General features: G+C 33.3%; 2 protein-coding genes and 1 long non-coding RNA gene across 3 annotated transcripts in view; all 3 read right to left on the bottom strand.

Annotated features, from left to right (window-relative positions):
* Positions 1-20,142, bottom strand: part of LOC136033237 (protein FAM91A1-like) — a 187,186-nt gene that overhangs the window by 104,048 nt on the left and 62,996 nt on the right. The gene's annotated exons all lie outside the window — the stretch shown is intronic.
* LOC136033236 (uncharacterized) lies at positions 6,633-7,949 on the bottom strand. Its single transcript, XR_010618893.1, has 2 exons — positions 7,455-7,949; positions 6,633-7,412 (listed from the first exon to the last, which is right to left on the bottom strand). It is a non-coding gene; the product is annotated as an uncharacterized LOC136033236 (long non-coding RNA).
* Positions 9,684-13,889, bottom strand: LOC136033235 (putative polypeptide N-acetylgalactosaminyltransferase 9). Its single transcript, XM_065713950.1, has one exon. It carries the CDS (start codon positions 13,467-13,469, stop codon positions 11,757-11,759), a length of 1,713 nt encoding a protein of 570 aa, XP_065570022.1. The 5' UTR covers positions 13,470-13,889; the 3' UTR covers positions 9,684-11,756.

Below are 20,142 nucleotides of genomic sequence, written 5' to 3' on the forward strand. Positions count from 1 at the left end.
TAAATATACAACATTCTTTGCTGTCCCATTGTCAGTGCATATAAATAGATTTTCAGGTTTACCGACTCTTGAACATGCAACATATAATGGTCCATGGGAAAAAATCCGTATTCAGATCTATACCTCATGATTCTAATGATTGCCCTTGAGCTTTGTTGATGGTGATTGCTAATCGACCATTCCCTGAGTCGCCATCGTCATTTATATATCCCCCTGTGCACCCCGGCGTCCCCTTTGTAGTTATGTCCCTGTGTCCCGGTCGTCATTTATACTCCCTGTGTCCCGGTCGTCATTTGTGTCTCGGTGCTTTGTTGATTGCTAATTTATATTATATTTATATTTATATTTTTTATATTTATTAATATTTTTTTAGTTTTCTTTTTCTCTTATTTTTCAGTTTTTTCCTTTTTTTTAGTTTTTTCTTTTTTAGTTTTTAGTTTTTTTTTGTTTTTTACCTTTTTTTAGTTTTTTAGTTTTTTAGCTTTTTTAGTTTTTTTATTAGTTTTTAGTTTTTTTTTTAGTTTTTGCCTTTTTTAGTTTTTTCAGTTTTTTTTTAGTTTTTAGTTTTTTACCTTTTTTAGTTTTTTTTTTGTTTTTTAGCTTTTTTAGTTTTTTTTCTTTTTAGTTTTTTTTGTAGTTTTTACCTTTTTTAGTTTTTTTTCTTCTTTTGTATTAGTGTGAAATAATTCAGACGTCATATGCGGACAAACACGACGTCACTCGACAGACAGACAGACAGACATAACCCACAAACAACTTATTTTTATATATATTTATTCATATTTTTTTAGTTTTCTTTTTCTCTTTTATTTTTCAGTTTTTTCCTTTTTTTAGTTTGTTTCTTTTTTAGTTTTTAGTTTTTTTTAGTTTTTTACCTTTTTTTATTTTTTTTATTTTTTTTAGTTTTTTAGCTTTTTTAGTTTTTTTATGTTTTTATTTTTTTTGTAGTTTTTGCCTTTTTTTATTTTTTTCAGTTTTTTTTAGTTATTAGATTTTTACCTTTTTTTAGTTATTTTAGTTTTTTAGCTTTTTTAATTTTTTTTCTTTTTAGTTTTTTTTGTAGTTTTTACCTTTTTTAGTTTTTTTCTTCTTTTGTATTAGTGTGAAATAATTCAGACGTCATATGCGGATAAACATGACGTCACCTGATCCACGATCCACAGATCCACAGACAACTTATTTTTATACATATAGAAGATATCTATATATATAAAATAAGTTGTCTGTGGATGGATGGATGGATGGATGTGTGGATGGATGTGTCAGGTGACGTCACCTGAAAAAACTGGATTAGGTGACGTCAAAACTGAAAAAACTAAAAAAAGGCAAAAACTACAAAAAAAACTAAAAACTAATAAAAAAAATAAAAAAGCTAAAAAACTAAAAAAACTATAAAGGTAAAAACCAATAAAAAACTAAAAAAAAACTGAAAAAACTAAAAAAAGGCAAAAACTACAAAAAAAAACTAAAAACTAATAAAAAAAGTAAAAAAGCTAAAAAACTAAAAAAACTAAAAAAACTAAAAAAAGGTAAAAAACTAAAAAAAATAAAAAATAAAAAAAAACTAAAAAAAAGGAAAAAACTGAAAAATAAGCTAAAATAAAGGTAAAAACCAATAAAAAACTAAAAAAAAAAAGGAAAAAACTAATAAATGACGACACTCAAAGAGAAAGCGACCAGGACAAAAAACTAAAAAAAAAGGCAAAAACTACAAAAAAACTAAAAACTAATAAAAAAATAAAAAAGCTAAAAAACTAAAAAACTAAAAAAAGGTAAAAAACTAAAAAAACTAAAAACTAAAAAAAAACTAAAAAAGGTAAAAACTAAAAGAACTAAAAAAGAAAAAAATAAATGACGACACTCAAAGAGAAAGCGACCAGGACAAAAGGAATGTTCGATTAGCAATCAACAAAGCACCGGGACACAGGGAGTATAAATGACGACCAGGACACAAGTAAAAAAAAAAATTAACAAAACTAAAAAGAAGGTAAAAACTACAAAAAAACTAAAAAGAAAAAAAAACTAAAAACTAATAAAAAAACTAAAAAATCTAAAAATCTAAATAAACTAAAAAAGAAAAAAAAAAGGAAAAAAATAAAGGAGAAAAACAAAACTAAAAAACGAATGTATATACAGACCGGTACACCGGGATACAAATGACGACCGGGACACAGGGAATATAAATAACGACCGGGACACAGGGACACAACTACAACGGGGACACCGGGGGAAACAGGGGGATATAAATGACGACCGGGACAAAAAAACTAAAAAGAAATAAAAACTAAAAACTAATAAAAAAACTAAAAAATCTAAAAATCTAAATAAGCTAAAAAAGAAAAAAAAAGGAAAAAAATAAAGGAGAAAAACAAAACTAAAAAACGAATGTATATACAGACCGGGACACCGGGATACAAATGATGACCGGGACCCGGGACACAGGGAATATAAATGACGACCGGGACACAGGGACACAACTACAACGGGGACACCGGGGGAAACAGGGGGATAACCTGACAATCTATTTATATGCAAAGACAATGGGACAGCAAAGAATGTTGTATATTCGCAAGTTTTACGTAGTTAAAACCATATATATATATATATATCTATATTCACAGGTGGGACATAGGGACACAACTACAATGGCGCGTAACGACTTACGCGCACGGGGGGGCTTGGGGGGGGCGCGAAGCGCCCCCACCAACTAGGTGTTGGGGTGGCGCGAAGCGCCACCCCAACAGCTAGTATATATATATATATATATATATATCTTCTATATATATAAAAATAAGTTGTCTGTCTGTCTGTGGATGTGTGGATGGATGTGTCAGGTGACGTCACCTGAAAAAACTGGATTAGGTGACGTCAAAACTGAAAAAAACTAAAAAAAGGCAAAAACTACAAAAAAAACTAAAAACTAATAAAAAAAATAAAAAAGCTAAAAAACTAAAAAAACTATAAAGGTAAAAACCAATAAAAAACTAAAAAAAAAACTGAAAAAACTAAAAAAAGGCAAAAACTACAAAAAAAAACTAAAAACTAATAAAAAAAGTAAAAAAGCTAAAAAACTAAAAAAACTAAAAAAACTAAAAAAAGGTAAAAAACTAAAAAAAATAAAAAATAAAAAAAAACTAAAAAAAAGGAAAAAACTGAAAAATAAGCTAAAATAAAGGTAAAAACCAATAAAAAACTAAAAAAAAAAAGGAAAAAACTAATAAATGACGACACTCAAAGAGAAAGCGACCAGGACAAAAAACTAAAAAAAAAGGCAAAAACTACAAAAAAACTAAAAACTAATAAAAAAAATAAAAAAGCTAAAAAACTAAAAAAACTAAAAAAAGGTAAAAAACTAAAAAAACTAAAAACTAAAAAAAAACTAAAAAAGGTAAAAACTAAAAGAACTAAAAAAGAAAAAAATAAATGACGACACTCAAAGAGAAAGCGACCAGGACAAAAGGAATGTTCGATTAGCAATCAACAAAGCACCGGGACACAGGGAGTATAAATGACGACCAGGACACAAGTAAAAAAAAAAATTAACAAAACTAAAAAGAAGGTAAAAACTACAAAAAAACTAAAAAGAAAAAAAAACTAAAAACTAATAAAAAACTAAAAAATCTAAAAATCTAAATAAACTAAAAAAGAAAAAAAAAGGAAAAAAATAAAGGAGAAAAACAAAACTAAAAAACGAATGTATATACAGACCGGTACACCGGGATACAAATGACGACCGGGACACAGGGAATATAAATAACGACCGGGACACAGGGACACAACTACAACGGGGACACCGGGGGAAACAGGGGGATAACCTGACAATCTATTTATATGCAAAGACAATGGGACAGCAAAGAATGTTGTATATTCGCAAGTTTTACGTAGTTAAAACCATATATATATATATATCTATATTCACAGGTGGGACATAGGGACACAACTACAATGGCGCGTAACTATTATGGCGCGTAACGACTTACGCGCGCGGGGGGGCTTGGGGGGGGCGCGAAGCGCCCCCACCAACTAGGTGTTGGGGTGGCGCGAAGCGCCACCCCAACAGCTAGTATATATATATATATATATATATATATATATATATATATATATATATATATATATATATATATATATATATATATATATCTTCTATATATATAAAAATAAGTTGTCTGTCTCTGTAACGATGACTCTGGTCAAACATTTTCAGATCAATTGCTGGCAATTGGAAACTGAAAGCTCCCAGTAGTGGGAAATTCGCAATTTTTACGTAGTTTGAAACACATATATAAATCTATCTATATTCACAGGTGGGACACAGGGACACAACTACAATGGCGCGTAACTAATATGGCGCGTAACGACTTACGCACGCGGGGGGTTTGGGGGGCGCGAAGCACCCCACCAACTAGGTGTTGGGGTGGCGCGAAGCGCCACCCCAACAGCTAGTCTTCTATATATATAAAAATAAGTTGTCTGTCTGTCTGTGGATCAGGTGACGTCATGTTTCTGTGTCCGCTGACGTCATGAAATTAGTTGTCATTTTTGTTATGACGATGACGTCATTAAAGATATTTAAGACATATATGTTCACGTAGAAATCTATTAATGTTTAAGTTTAAAATGACTGATGAACTTACAATGGCAAAAGCCGATGGAGATGCTCAAAGAGTCTATGCCAAAAAACTTGCAAATGATAGAGAAAGTCAGAAAAGAAAGCGTGACGAGGAATCAAAAGAACAGCAAGGAAACAGGCTTGAGGCTAAAGAACGCAAAACCGCGCAGTTAGATGAAGATCCACCTGGACAGCGAGAGTCGAAACATATCAAAACTGAAAATGATAGCGATGATGATTGGGTTTGGGATTTTGACTTGGATAAGGTCATCAATGCCTACCAGATTTTAGTTAAAAAAAAACAAAGGTTCGGCGATATGTATTTCATAGTGAAGCTGAAAAACAAAGAAGAAAAAGAAAACTGAAAAAGAAAAAATGTAAAAAACATGACGACCGGGACACAGGGAATATAAATGACGACCAGGACACGCTGAAAAATAAAGAAGAAAAAGAAAACTGAAAAAAGAAAAAATGTAAAAAACTAAAAAATACTAAAAAGAAAAAACACTCAAAGAGAAATTACAGACCGGGACAGAGGGAATATAAATAACGACTGGGACACTCAAAGAGAAATTACAGACTGGGATACCGGGACACAAATGACGACCGTGACACAGGGAATATAAATGACGACCAGGACACAGGTATTTAAGAATATCGTTCAAAGACAAATTTTTAATTGTAAGAAGACCGTTGAAAGAGAAATTTCTAATTGTAAAATGACTGAAGAACCTACAATGGCAACACCCGAGGAAGCTGCTCAAAACGAATGTATTCAAGCCGAAGTAGCTGAGTTGGTAAAGCGTTATGTTTCAGGTTCTAGGTCCGAGAGGCTCCAGGTTTGAACCTTGGCTTTAGCATTAATACAAAAGAAGAAAAAAAGAAAAAAACTAAAAAAGGTAAAAACTACAAAAAAACTAAAAAGAAAATATATATATATATATATATATATATATATATATATATATATATATATATATATATATATATATATATCTTCTATATATATAAAAATAAGTTGTCTGTCTCTGTAACGATGACTCTGGTCAAACATTTTCAGATCAATTGCTGGCAATTGGAAACGGAAAGCTCCCAGTAGTGGGAAATTCGCAATTTTTACGTAGTTTGAAACACATATATAAATCTATCTATATTCACAGGTGGGACACAGGGACACAACTACAATGGCGCGTAACTAATATGGCGCGTATTGACTTACGCGCGCGGGGGGCCTTGGGGGGCGCGAAGCGCCCCACCAACTAGGTGTTGGGGTGGCGCGAAGCGCCACCCCAACAGCTAGTATATATATATATATATATATATATATATATATATATATATATATATATATATATATATATATATATATATATATATATATATATATATATATATATATATAAATATATATATATATATATATATATATATATATAAATATACATATATATATATTAATATATATATATATATACTAGCTGTTGGGGTGGCGCGAAGCGCCACCCCAACACCTAGTTGGAGGGGGCGCTTTGCGCCCACCCCCCCAAGCCCCCCCGCGCGCGTAAGTCGTTACGCGCCATATTAGTTACGCGCCATTGTAGTTGTGTCCCTATATCCCACCTGTGAATATATATATATATATATATATATATATATATATATGTGTGTGTTTTTAACTACGTAAAACTTGCGAATATACAACATTCTTTGCTGTCCCATTGTCTGTGCATATAAATAGATTGTCAGGTTTACCGACTCTTGAACATGCAACATATAATGGTCCATGGGAAAACTATCCGTATTCAGATCTATACCTCATGATTCTAATGATTGCCCTTGAGCTTTGTTGATGGTGATTGCTAATCGACCATTCCCTGTGTCGCTATCGTCATTTATATATCCCCCTGTGCCCCCCCGGCGTCCCCTTTGTAGTTTTGTCCCTGTGTCCCGGTCGTCATTTATATTCCCTGTGTCCCGGTCGTCATTTGTATCCCGGTGTCCCGGTCTGTATATACATTCGTTTTTTAGTTTTGTTTTTCTCCTTTATTTTTCATTTTTTTCCTTTTTTATTTTTTTTCTTTTTTAGTTTTTTTAGTTTTTTTATTAGTTTTTAGTTTTTTTTCTTTTTAGTTTTTTTTGTAGTTTTTACCTTTTTTTTAGTTTTTTTAGTTTTTTTTTACTTATGTCCTGGTTGTCATTTGTGTCCCGGTGCTTTGTTGATTGCTAATCGAACATTCCTTTTGTTCTGGTCGCTTTCTCTTTGAGTGTCCTCATTTATATTCCCTATGTGCCGGTGTCCCGGTCGTCATTTGTGTCCCGATGTCCCAGTCTGTAATTTCGTCAGTTGAAAACATGACGTCAGTCGACACACAAACATAACGTCACCCGACAGACAGACCCACACACACAGAGACAACTTATTTTTATATATATAGATTGTTCTGAGTTTTCATCCGTCACGATGTCTAAGATTGAAAAGGATAAAGTTCAACTGGATGCAAAGTCAATTTAGTCCCTTCTTTCGATACTTCTGTGTTGCTGTTAGATTGTCAGGTTTACCGACTCTTGAACATGCAACATATAATTGTCCATGGGAAAAACAATCCATATTCAGATCTATACCTCATGATTCTAATGATTGCCCTTGACCTTTGTTGATGGTGATTGCTAATCGAACATTGCTTGTGTCCCCGTCGTCATTTATATATCCCCCCTGTGCCCCCGGCGTCACCGTTGTAGTTGTGTCCATGCGTCCCGGTCGTCATTTATATTCCCTGTGTCCCGGTCGTCATCCCGGTGTCTCGGTCGTCATTTGTGCCCCGATGTCCAGGTCTGTATATACATTCGTTTTTGAATTGGTATATGATGAAATAAATTTTTAATTTTTTCCCTTTTTTCTTTTTAGTTTTTTTATTGGTTTTTACCTTTTTTTAGGTTTTTTAGTTGTTTTCTTTTTTCTTTTTAGTTTTTTTTGAAGTTTTTATCTTTTTAGTTTTTTTATTTTTATTTATATTTTTTTAATTTTCTTTTTCTACTTTATTTTTCAGTTATTTTCCTTGTTTTTGAATTGGTATATGATAAAATAATTCAGACGTCATATTATATGATGAAAATTTTTTTTAGTTTTTTTCCTTTTTTTCTTTTTCGTTTTTTTATTGGTTTTTACCCTTTTTTTTAGCTTTTTTAGTTTTTTTTCGTTTTTTCTTTTTAGTTTTTTTTGTAGTTTTTATCTTTTTTAGTTTTTTTTATTTTTATTTATATTTTTTTAGTTTTCTTTTTCTCTTTTATTTTTCAGTTTTTTCCTTTTTTTTAGCTTTTTGTTTTTTAGTTTTTAGTTTTTTTTATTTTTTACCTTTTTTTTACTTTTTTTAGTTTTTTTAGTTTTTTAGCTTTTTTAGTTTTTTATTAGTTTTTAGTTTTTTTTTGTAGTTTTTGCCTTTTTTTTAGTTTTTTCAGTTTTTTTAGTTTTTAGTTTTTTACCTTTTTTTAGTTTTTTTTAGTTTTTTAGCTTTTTTGTTTTTTTTTCTTTTTTGTTTTTTTTTGTAGTTTTTACCTTTTTTAGTTTTTTTTTCTTCTTTTGTATTAGTGTGAAATAATTCAGACGTCATATGCGGACAAACACGACGTCACTCGACAGACAGACATAACCCACAAACAACTTAATTTTATATATATAGATATATATATAGCGCTTCGCGCCACCCCAACACCTAGTTGGTGGGGGCGCTTCGCGCCCCCCCCCCCCCAAGCCCCCCCGCGTGCGTAAGTCGTTACGCGCCATATTAGTTACGCGCCATTGTAGTTGTGTCCCTATGTCCCACCTGTGAATATAGATAGATATATATATATATTTATATATATGTTTTTAACTACGTAAAACTTGCGAATATACAACATTCTTTGCTGTCCCATTGTCTGTGCATATAAATAGATTGTCAGGTTTACCGACTCTTGAACATGCAACATATAATGGTCAATGGGAAAACAATCCGTATTCAGATCTATACCTCATGATTCTAATGATTGCCCTTGAGCTTTGTTGATGGTGATTGCTAATCGACAATTCCCTGAGTCGCCATCATCATTTATATATCCCCCTGTGCACCCCGGCGTCCCCTTTGTAGTTATGTCCCTGTGTCCCGGTCGTCATTTATATTCCCTGTGTCCCGGTCGTCATTTGTGTCCCGGTGTTCCAGTCTCTGATTTCTCTTTGAGTGTCCCGGGCGTCATTTATATTCCTTGTGTCCCGGTGTCCCGGTCGTCATTTATATCCCCCTGTGCCCCCCGGCGTCCCCGTTGTAGTTGTGTCATTTATATTCCCTGTGTCCCGGTCGTCATCCCGGTATACATTCGTTTTTGAATTGGTATATGATGAAATAAATTTTTAATTTTTTCCCTTTTTTTCCTTTTAGTTTTTTTTATTGGTTTTGACCTTTTTTTAGGTTTTTTAGTTTTTTTTCTTTTTTTTTTAGTTTTTTTGAAGTTTTTATCTTTTTAGTTTTTTTATTTTTATTTATATTTTCTTAGTTTTCTTTTTCTCCTTTATTTTTCAGTTTTTTTCCTTTTTTTAGTTTTTTTTTCTTTTTAGTACTTTTAGTTTTTACCTTTTTTAGTTTTTTTAGTTTTTTAGATGAAAATTTTTTTAGTTTTATTCCTTTTTTTCTTTTCAGTTTTTTATTGGTTTTTACCTTTTTTTTAGCTTTTTTAGTTTTTTTTCGTTTTTTCTTTTTACTTTTTTTTTAGTTTTTATCTTTTTTATTTTTTTTTTATTTTTATTCTTAATTTTTTTTATTAGTTTTTAGTTTTTTTTTGTAGTTTTTGCCTTTTTTAGTTTTTTCAGTTTTTTTTTTAGTTTTTAGATTTTTACCTTTTTTTAGCCTAACCAGGATTTGAACCTGGGACCTTCATTCTCCGTTCTGACACCCTCTCTCACCGAGTGACTACTCCAGCATGTTCATTTTGGTGTTTTAAATGGTATATTATTAACCAAATTAATGTGTTTTACAATATACTAAGCATCGTCATAACAAAAATGACGACAACTAATTTCATGACGTCAGTCAACACAGAAATTAAGTTCTGAAATTAAGTAATGAAATTAGTTGCTGTCATTTTTGCTTTGACGGTGACGTCATTCAAGTTATATAAGACATATGTTCACGTAGAAATCTATTAATGTTTAAGTTTACAACGACTGATGAAGATGCTCAAAGAGTCTATGCCAAAAAACTTGCTGCTGATAGAGAAAGTCAGAAAAGAAAGCGTGCCGAGGAACTATCAGCAGCAAGTTTTTTGGTATAGACTCTTTGAGCATCTTCATCAGTCATTGTAAACTTAAACATTAATAGATTTCTACGTGAACATATGTCTTATATAACTTGAATGACGTCACCGTCAAAGCAAAAATAACGACAACTAATTTCATGACGTCAGCCGACACAGAAACATGACCTCACCTGACATCTAATTTCATGACGTCAGCCGACACAGAAACATGACGTCACCTGATCCACAGATCCACAGACAGACAACTTATTTTTATATAGAGTATGCAAGGTATAGATTTAATTTTTTGACGATTTGTTCAAAAGGGGTAATACCAAAATCGGAGTACAAGTCCTGGGTGGGATATAGTCGGGGCAGCCGAAAAACTGCTTTGATGGCACGGTTTTGGGCAGATTTCAATTTATTGGTAACTGAAGGAAAAGTGTTGCCCCAAACAGATCCACAGTATGAGATATATGGGTAAATAAAAGAGTAATAAAGGGTGACAAGGATATCGGGAGGAAGAAAATAATTCGCACGATTAATCATACTTACCTGTCGCAAAATTATGGCTCTGATGTAGGATACGTATGTTGCAAATGATAGGGAGGAGTCTATGTGGACACCAAGAAACTTGGCAACTTCGACCTGTGGGAGGAGATTGGTAGAATATTTTAGGCCAAGTGCTTGCTGAGCTTCATTTTTTTTGTAAGGGGTTCGAAGTAATACAACCTGACTTTTCTTGATGTTAATGGTCATGCAGTTAAATAGACACCACTCCTGTACTCTATTCAGAAGGGTTTGAGTAGAGGCGACGACGGTTGGTAAATTAGGACCGGTGATGAAAAAGTTGCTATCGTCAGCAAAAAGTACTGGGTGCACTGATGGACCCAGGTCCGTAGCCAAATCATTAATATAAAGGAGAAAAAGTATTGGACCAAGAACAGAGCCTTGTGGGACGCCCCTTCGGACAGGTAGGGGATTTGAAGTCGACCCGCCCAGACTCACACTCTGTACTCTACCAGAGAGATAAGAGCCAAACCATGAGAAAGGAACTCCACGAATCCCTAAGTTGTTGAGTTTACTTAATAGAACACTGTGATCAACCATATCAAAGGCCTTAGGAAAGTCAAGAAATAAACCCAATACAGTATTTTTAAGGTCAAGTTGGGAACGTATAAACTGTGTGGCGTCTATTAGTGCATGAGCAGTTGAAAATTTGGAACGGAAGCCATATTGATGAGGAGAAATCAACGAATCTGAGGAATGAATCCCAAATAAAAAGGGAGAAAGACGTCGGAATATAATTCTCTCGAGCACTTTACATATAACTGGGAGAAGTGAGATTGGACGATAATTACTTATATCAGACGGATCGCCTTTTTTATGAATCGGGACAACAATTGCTGATTTAAATATTTCTGGAAAGACTCCATTGGTCATAGAAAGGTTTGCTATGTCCACAATGGGTTCACAAACATAGGAAGATACGGTCCTAAGAAGCTTATTACTTATGCCAAAGAAGTCAGGTGTACTACTATTAGAGAGACATTTGATAACTTGATGCACCTCTTTACGATCAGTTGGAGAGAAAAACATGGATCCAGGATTCTTGCTAGGTTGTACTGACTGGGAGAAGGAACAGGAGTTAGCATTTGGAATATTAGTGAAATAATTATTAAAAGCATCCGGTTCTGAACTTGGGTCAATTAATCTGCCACTGATGTCCTTAAGGTTAAGAGGTACAGATCTTGAATGTCTTTTTTTTTTTTTAAATTTCATTTATTGCTGACCAAATTTTTTGCAAGTTCCCTTTGCAATGAGAGATTTTTGAATATTCCTATTTGCACCTATTTGCAAATGAATTACAGTTAAAGCATCACTGTTCATTATTCAGAGGGAACCTCCACTTCAACCTAGGGTTACTCAGATCACATTCCTCCATCGTAATTTTTTTACTAGCTTCATCTATCCCAATGCACTGTCTGCTAAACACATGCACTAGAAATTGCATTTCTGGATCATATTCCCAAAATTGATTCCCCTTTAACCCATGGCATGGGTAAAGGAGCACATCGTTTCCGTCATAGTCTAAACAGTTTTCATCACGTCTTATCTCTCCTGTTCTGCTCAGCATCCAAAACTGGTTCCCCTCTTGATTATGACAGGGCCAAATGCCAACAGGCTTATGTAAGTCTTCATTTTGCGCTGCTGAGTCAATACAATAATTGGTACGTAAATTACGAATTTCGCCGGAACAAACAGCTTCCTCGGGAATAAATAATTCAGGGTAAATGTTTTCTAAATACCATTTAAAGGACTGACATTTCAGAGACTTCCTGAGAGCTTTTCTAGACGATACATCCCCATAATCGCCCTTGTCATAATTAATTCTCTTGTAATAGTTTTTAGCATAGTCATCTAACCAAACTTCCGCCAATCGAACATTATTTCTTTTTACAGAGTCTTTGTCACCTGGCCACTTTATTGGCGAATTTTTACGAAAAATGTGTCCAACACGTGAACAAGGTATTGTTTCGAGAGTTCCACCGCACATCCAAATTTTGAAAGACAGTTCTAAATTTTCAGCTCCCCAGTAATCAAATTCACTATCATAGATTCCAAGCTCTTCAAAAAACGACTTATCTATTGCAAATAACCCACCAGCCATAGCTGGACTATAAACTGGATCAGTATGATGACTCCTCCTTTGCAGTTCTCTATTAGGAATGGAGTGCCAGTGAAAAATCAAACCCCAATTAAAGCCCCCAACTTGAACTGTTGACAATTGATACTCAAACGTTTTATCATTGATTGGATCAATGACCGGAGTGACGACAGATGTGCGATTTTGAGCTATTCTGTCTAAAAGAGGCTCTAACCAGCCCTCTGTGCATTCACAATGAGAGTCAAGATAAGTGACAACCGGTGCTGTAGAATATTTTAAGCCCAGAAGTCTAGCGCGGATGAGTCCTTCTCTTTTAGATGCTCTCACTATCTTAACTTTAGGGTAACGTTGACTCATATAACCACTAAGAGGATCCTTTAAGTGTTCCATGTCAGAGAAGTCATCCACTAGGATTATCTCTTTAAGTAGATGCTCTGGCGATCGGTTGAGAACACTATGAACCGTTCTAAGCAGAACAGACCATGCCTCATTGTGAAAAATTATAATCACTGAGGTTTGCGGCAAGTTTCGTACATATCGATCCTTTTCCTTACATTTGTTGTCTCGAATATCAGGAAGACTTCTCTGTATTGAAATCATATCTGATACATATTCATTAAACTCGTGGTTTTTCCAACCTTTGTCTATTGAGATTTTCTGGTCACGCTCCACATCTTCTGGAAGAATTACAGGCCTACCAAGCTCACCAGGCTCTTGGAGATATTCCGGCGACCGTATGACCTTTATTCCTTCTTTATAACCGCTATCAATCTTATTTGTAATAGCTTTCCTATCTTCTGATATTATTTGATGAGATTCAAGCTGCTGAATTGAATTAAATGATAGCAAAAACAGAAAAATAACTAACACATTAACTGTTGAACATTTCAAAAATCTTACTGGTCTAAAAAAATAGCGAAACATTATGAGTCTTAAAACTTATTCGGGTTTTGTATTACACTCACATGCAAAATCAATCAGTCTTTCGAGCTCTTCTGCCATTTAAAAATAGCACGATCAAAATTTCCTCAAATTAATCAAGAATTTATAATTTGGATACGAATAAAATTATTTTGCATTTCTACTAGCCTTGAAGCAAGAATTATGAGCAAAAAATAAAGACCAAACATTCGTGCCCCTGTCTTTTTTGTTATTCTTTAATCAAATGACGCCAAATATTGCTCCGAGATGCAGCGTGGTTCCCATGCGCTGTGCATCCAAACAGATAAATTATATCTTTTACTAGCTAATAGGATGGCGCTTCGCGCCACCCCAACACCGAGGTGGTAGGGTGGCCCCCCAAGCACCCCCGCACGAAAGTCGTTACGCGCCATTGTAGTTGTGTCCCTGTGTCCCACCTGTGAATATATATATATATATATATATATATATATACATATAAATGACGACTTGTACTTATTGACGACATGAATGCCTGTCCATGGATTATTCTTTATGGTTGATTGTGTGTTGCTATACTGTTTGACCTATGTGATTGTATGGATAAGTAGGGTTAAGGCCTCATTCAAGTGCTGGTCTATATTAATCACTAATTTAGGAAAACAGTCTTCCTTTTCTCCTTCTGTCTCTCTTTTTGTTTTTGTTTTTTTGTGTTTGTGCTGTTGCATTGGTGATTTCTCTTTTCATGACATATATATATATATATATATATATATATATATATATATATATATATATATATATATATATATATATATATATATATATATATATATATATATATATATATATATATATATATATATCAAAAATTTATAATTTAAATTTTATAAAAATTTATAAATATATCAAAGTAATCAAAAATTTATAATTTGCATCCGAATAAAAATTTTTTTGCACTTCTACTAGACATGGAGCAATAATTATGAGCAAAAAATAAAGACCAAACATTCATGCCCCTGTCTTTTTTGTTATTCTTTAATCAAATGACGCCAAATATTGCTCCGAGATGCAGCGTGGTTCCCATGCGCTGTGCATCCAAATAGATGAATTATATCTTTTACTAGCTGTTGGGCTGGCGCTTCGCGCCCCCACCATGCCCCCCCACGCGCGAAAGTCGTTACGCGCCATTGTAGTTGTGTCCCTGTGTCCCACCTGTGAATATAGACAGATATATATATATATATATATATATATATATATATATATATATATATATATATATATATATATATATATATATATATATATATATATATATATATATATATAGATATATATATATATATTTAACTACGTAAAACTTGCGAATATACAAAATTCTTCGCTGTCCCATTGTCTGTGCATATAAATAGATTGTCAGGTTTACCGACTCTTGAACATGCAACATATAATTGTCCATGGGAAAAACAATCCGTATTCAGATCTATACCTTATTATTCCAATGATTGGCCTTGAGCTTTGTTGATGGTGATGCTAATCGAACATCCCCTGTGTCCCTGTCGTCATTTATATATCTCCTGTGCCCCCCCCCCCAGCGCCCCGTTGTAGTTGTGTCCCTGTGTCCCAGTCCCCGGTCGTCATTTATATTCCCAGTGTCCCGGTGTCATTTGTGTCCCGGTCTGTAGTGTCATCTTATAATGACGTCATATACAAAGCCTTATGTACTTATATCTTGCGAATATACAACATTCTTCGCTGTCCCATTGTCTGTGCATATAAATAGATTGTCAGGTTTACCGACTCTTTGAACATGCAGCATATAATTATCCATGGGAAAACAATCCGTATTCAGACCTATACCGCATTTTTCTAATGATTGTCCTTGAGCTTTGTAGATGGTAATTGCTAATCGAACATTTCCTGTGTCCCTGTCGTCATTTATGTACCCCCCTGTGCCCTTCCAGTGTCCCCGTTGTAGTTGTGTCCCGGTCGTCATCTATATTTCCTGTGTCACGGTCGTCATTGTGTCCAGGTGTCTCGGTGTGTAATTTCTCTTTGAGTGTCCCGGTCGTCTTTTGTGTCCCGGTCGGTAATTTCTCTTTGAGCGTCCCGGTTGTCATTTATATTCCTTGTGTCCCGGTCTGTAACGTCATAAAGTCTTAATGGCTCTGGTGGTGCAGCCAGTTGAGGAAGTTTAAATTTTCCTGAGGCGCAACACATTCCCATAGTTTCACCATTAAATTTCAAGGCCTAGCATTAGGGACAAATTTTAGACATAGTCCCGATTTGAACACATCTACTCAAGCTATAATCATCGAAAGGGCTGTACCTGAATGCCAGGCGATAATTTTGACGTTGCTCTTGTGATTCCTCGGCAAGCTTTCTTTTGGCATTATCTCTTTGAGCCGCAAGCCTGTTTTCACGTTGTTCTTGTGATTCCTCGGCATGATTTTTTTCTATAATTTCTCTTTGAGCCTCAAGCCTGTTTTCACGTTGTTCTTGTGATTTTTCAGCACGCTTCCTTTTGGCATTATCTTTTTGAGCCTGTTTTCACGTTGTTCTTGTGATTCCTCGGTACCATTTTTTTTTGGTAATTTCTCTTTGAGACACAAGCCTGTTTTCACGCTGTTCTTGTGATTCCTCAGCAAGCTTTCTTTTCTTACTTTCTCTATTAGCCACAAGCCTTTTGGCATTAAGTATTTGAGCAGCTTCCTCGGCTGTTTCTTCTGCCATTGTAGGATTTATAATAAAATTTCTCTTTGAATTAACTCTTTGAGCAGCATCCTCGGCTGTTTCTTCTGCCATTGTAGGATTTATACTAAAATTTCTCTTTGAATTAACTCTTTGAGCAGCATCCTCGGCTGTTTCTTCTGCCATTTTAGGATTTATACTGAAATTTCTCTTTAAATCACCCCTAATATACTTATAATGACGTCATATACAAAGCCTTATATACTTATAATGACGTCATATGCGTACAAACAAACAAACATACAACTTATCTATATATCTATATATATAAAAATAAGTTGTCTGTCTGTCTGTGGATCAGGTGACGTCATGTTTCTGTGTTGACTGACGTCATGAAATTAGTTGTCGTCATTTTTGCTTTGACGGTGACGTCATTAACGGTATTTAAGACATTTGTTCACGACACAAATGACGACCGAGACAGAGGGAATATAAGTGACGACCGGGAACCTCAAAGAGAAATTACAGACTGGGACACCCGGACACAAATCACGACCGGGACACAGGGAATATAAATGACGACCGGGACACAGGGACACAACTACAACGGGGACGCCGGGGGCACAGGCGGGATATATAAATGACGACCGGGACACAGGGATTGTTCGAATAGAAATTACAGACCGGGACATCGGGACACAAATGACGACCGGGACACCGGGACACAGGGAATATAAATGACGACCGGGACACTCAAAGAGAAATTACAAACTGGGACACCGGGACACAAATGACGACCGGGACACAGGGAATATAAATGACGACCGGGACACAGGGACACATCATTAGAATAATGAGGTATAGATCTGAATACGGATTGTTTTTCCCATGGACAATTATATGTTGCATGTTCAAGAGTCAGTAAACCTGACAATCTATTTATATGCACAGACAATGGGACAGCGAAGAATGTTGTATATTCGCATGTTTTACGTAGTTAAAAACATATATTTATATCTATCTCTATTCACAGGTGGGACACAGGGACACAACTACAATGGCGCGTAACTAATATGGCGCGTAACGACTTTCGCGCGCGGGGGGGCTTGGGGGGGCGCGAAGCGCCCCACCAACTAGGTGTTGGGGTGGCGCGAAGCGCCACCCCAACAGCTAGTATATATCTATATATATAAAAATAAGTTGTCTGTGGATCTGTGGATGGATCAGGTGACGTCACCTGAAAAAACTGGATCAGGTGACGTCAAAACTGAAAAAACTAAAAAAAGGCAAAAACTACAAAAAAAACTAAAAACTAATAAAAAAAATAAAAAAGCTAAAAAACTAAAAACACTAAAAAAAGGCAAAAACTACAAAAAAAAACTAAAAACTAATAAAAAAGCTAAAAAACTAAAAAAACTAAAAAAAGGCAAAAACTACAAAAAAAACTAAAAACTAATAAAAAAAATAAAAAAGCTAAAAAACTAAAAAAACTAAAAAACTAAAAAAAGGTAAAAAACTAAAAAAACTAAAAACTAAAAAAAAACTAAAAAAAAGGAAAAAACTGAAAAATAAGCTAAAATAAAGGTAAAAACCAATAAAAAACTAAAAAAAAAAACTGAAAAAACTAAAAAAGGCAAAAACTACAAAAAAAAACTAAAAACTAATAAAAAAAGTAAAAAAGCTAAAAAACTAAAAAAACTAAAAAAACTAAAAAAAGGCAAAAAACTAAAAAAATAAAAAGTAAATAAAACTAAAAAAAAGGAAAAAACTGAAAAATAAGCTAAAATAAAGGTAAAAACCAATAAAAAACTAAAAAGAAAAAAAGGAAAAAACTAAAAAAAATTGTCATCTAAAAAACTAAAAAAAAACTAAAAAAGGTAAAAACTAAAAGAACTAAAAAAGAAAAAAATAAATGACGAAACTCAAAGAGAAAGCGACCAGGACAAAAGGAATGTTCGATTAGCAATCAACAAAGCACCGGGACACAGGGAGTATAAATGACGACCAGGACATAAGTAAAAAAAAAAACTATCTATATATATAAAAATAAGTTGTCTGTGGATCTGTGGATCGTGGATCAGGTGACGTCACCTGAAAAAACTGGATCAGGTGACGTCAAAACTGAAAAAACTAAAAAAAGGCAAAAACTACAAAAAAAAACTAAAAACTAATAAAAAAAATAAAAAAGCTAAAAAACTAAAAAAACTAAAAAAAGGCAAAAACTACAAAAAAAACTAAAAACTAATAAAAAAGCTAAAAAACTAAAAAAACTAAAAAAAGGCAAAAACTACAAAAAAAACTAAAAACTTATAAAAAAAATAAAAAAGCTAAAAAACTAAAAAAACTAAAAAACTAAAAAAGGTAAAAAAACCTAAAAAAACTAAAAACTAAAAAAAACTAAAAAAAAGGAAAAAACTGAAAAATAAGCTAAAATAAAGGTAAAAACCCTCCCAAATAAAAAACTAAAAAAAAAAACTGAAAAAACTAAAAAAAGGCAAAAACTACAAAAAAACTAAAAACTAATAAAAAAAGTAAAAAAGCTAAAAAACTAAAAAAACTAAAAAAACTAAAAAAACTAAAAAAAGGTAAAAAACTAAAAAAAATAAAAAATAAAAAAAAATAAAAAAAAGGAAAAAACTGAAAAAATAAGCTAACATAAAGGTAAAAAACCAATAAAAAACTAAAAAGAAAAAAAGGAAAAAAACTAAAAAAAATTTTCATCTAAAAAACTAAAAAAAACTAAAAAAGGTAAAAACTAAAGAACTAAAAAAGAAAAAAATAAATGACGACACTCAAAGAGAAAGCGACCAGGACAAAAGGAATGTTCGATTAGCAATCAACAAAGCACCGGGACACAGGGAGTATAAATGACGACCAGGACATAAGTAAAAAAAAAATTAACAAAACTAAAAAGAAGGTAAAAACTACAAAAAAACTAAAAAGAAAAAAAAACTAAAAACTAATAAAAAAAACTAAAAAATCTAAAATCTAAATAAACTAAAAAAGAAAAAAAAAGGAAAAAAATAAAGGAGAAAAACAAAACTAAAAAAACGAATGTATATACAGACCGGTACACCGGGATACAAATGACGACCGGGACACAGGGAATATAAATGACGACCGGGACACAGGGACACAACTACAACGGGGACACCGGGGGAAACAGGGGGATATAAATGACGACCGGGACAAAAAACTAAAAAGAAAAAAAAAACTAAAAACTAATAAAAAAAAACTAAAAAATCTAAAAATCTAAATAAGCTAAAAAAGAAAAAAAAAGGAAAAAAATAAAGGAGAAAAAACAAAACTAAAAACCGAATGTATATACAGACCGGGACACCGGGATACAAATGACGACCGGGACACAGGGAATATAAATGACGACCGGGACACAGGGACACAACTACAACGGGGACACCGGGGGAAACAGGGGGATGTAAATGACGACCGGGACACCGGGACAGGGAATGGTCGATTAGCAATCACCATCAACAAAGCTCAAGGGCAATCATTAGAATCATGAGGTATAGATCTGAATACAGATTGTTTTCCCATGGACCATTATATGTTGCATGTTCAAGAGTCGGTAAACCTGACAATCTATTTATATGCAAAGACAATGGGACAGCAAAGAATGTTGTATATTCGCAAGTTTTACGTAGTTAAAACCATATATATATATATATATATATATATATCTATATATATAAAAATAAGTTGTCTGTGGATGGATGTGTGGATGGATGTGTGGATGGATGTGTCAGGTGACGTCACCTGAAAAAACTGGATTAGGTGACGTCAAAACTGAAAAAACTAAAAAAAGGCAAAAACTACAAAAAAAACTAAAAACTAATAAAAAAAATAAAAAAGCTAAAAAACTAAAAAAACTATAAAGGTAAAAACCAATAAAAACTAAAAAAAAACTGAAAAAAACTAAAAAAAGGCAAAAACTACAAAAAAAAACTAAAAACTAATAAAAAAAAGTAAAAAAGCTAAAAAAACT

This window comes from Artemia franciscana, chromosome 11 (assembly GCF_032884065.1).
Source record: "Artemia franciscana chromosome 11, ASM3288406v1, whole genome shotgun sequence".
In the NCBI taxonomy this organism is placed as follows: Eukaryota; Metazoa; Arthropoda; class Branchiopoda; order Anostraca; family Artemiidae; genus Artemia; species Artemia franciscana.

What these genes read in the sequence shown, in the direction of transcription:
- LOC136033235 (XM_065713950.1), bottom strand. Translation starts at nt 13,469, where the DNA reads ATGTTTCGCTATTTTTTTAGACCAGTAAGATTTTTGAAATGTTCAACA.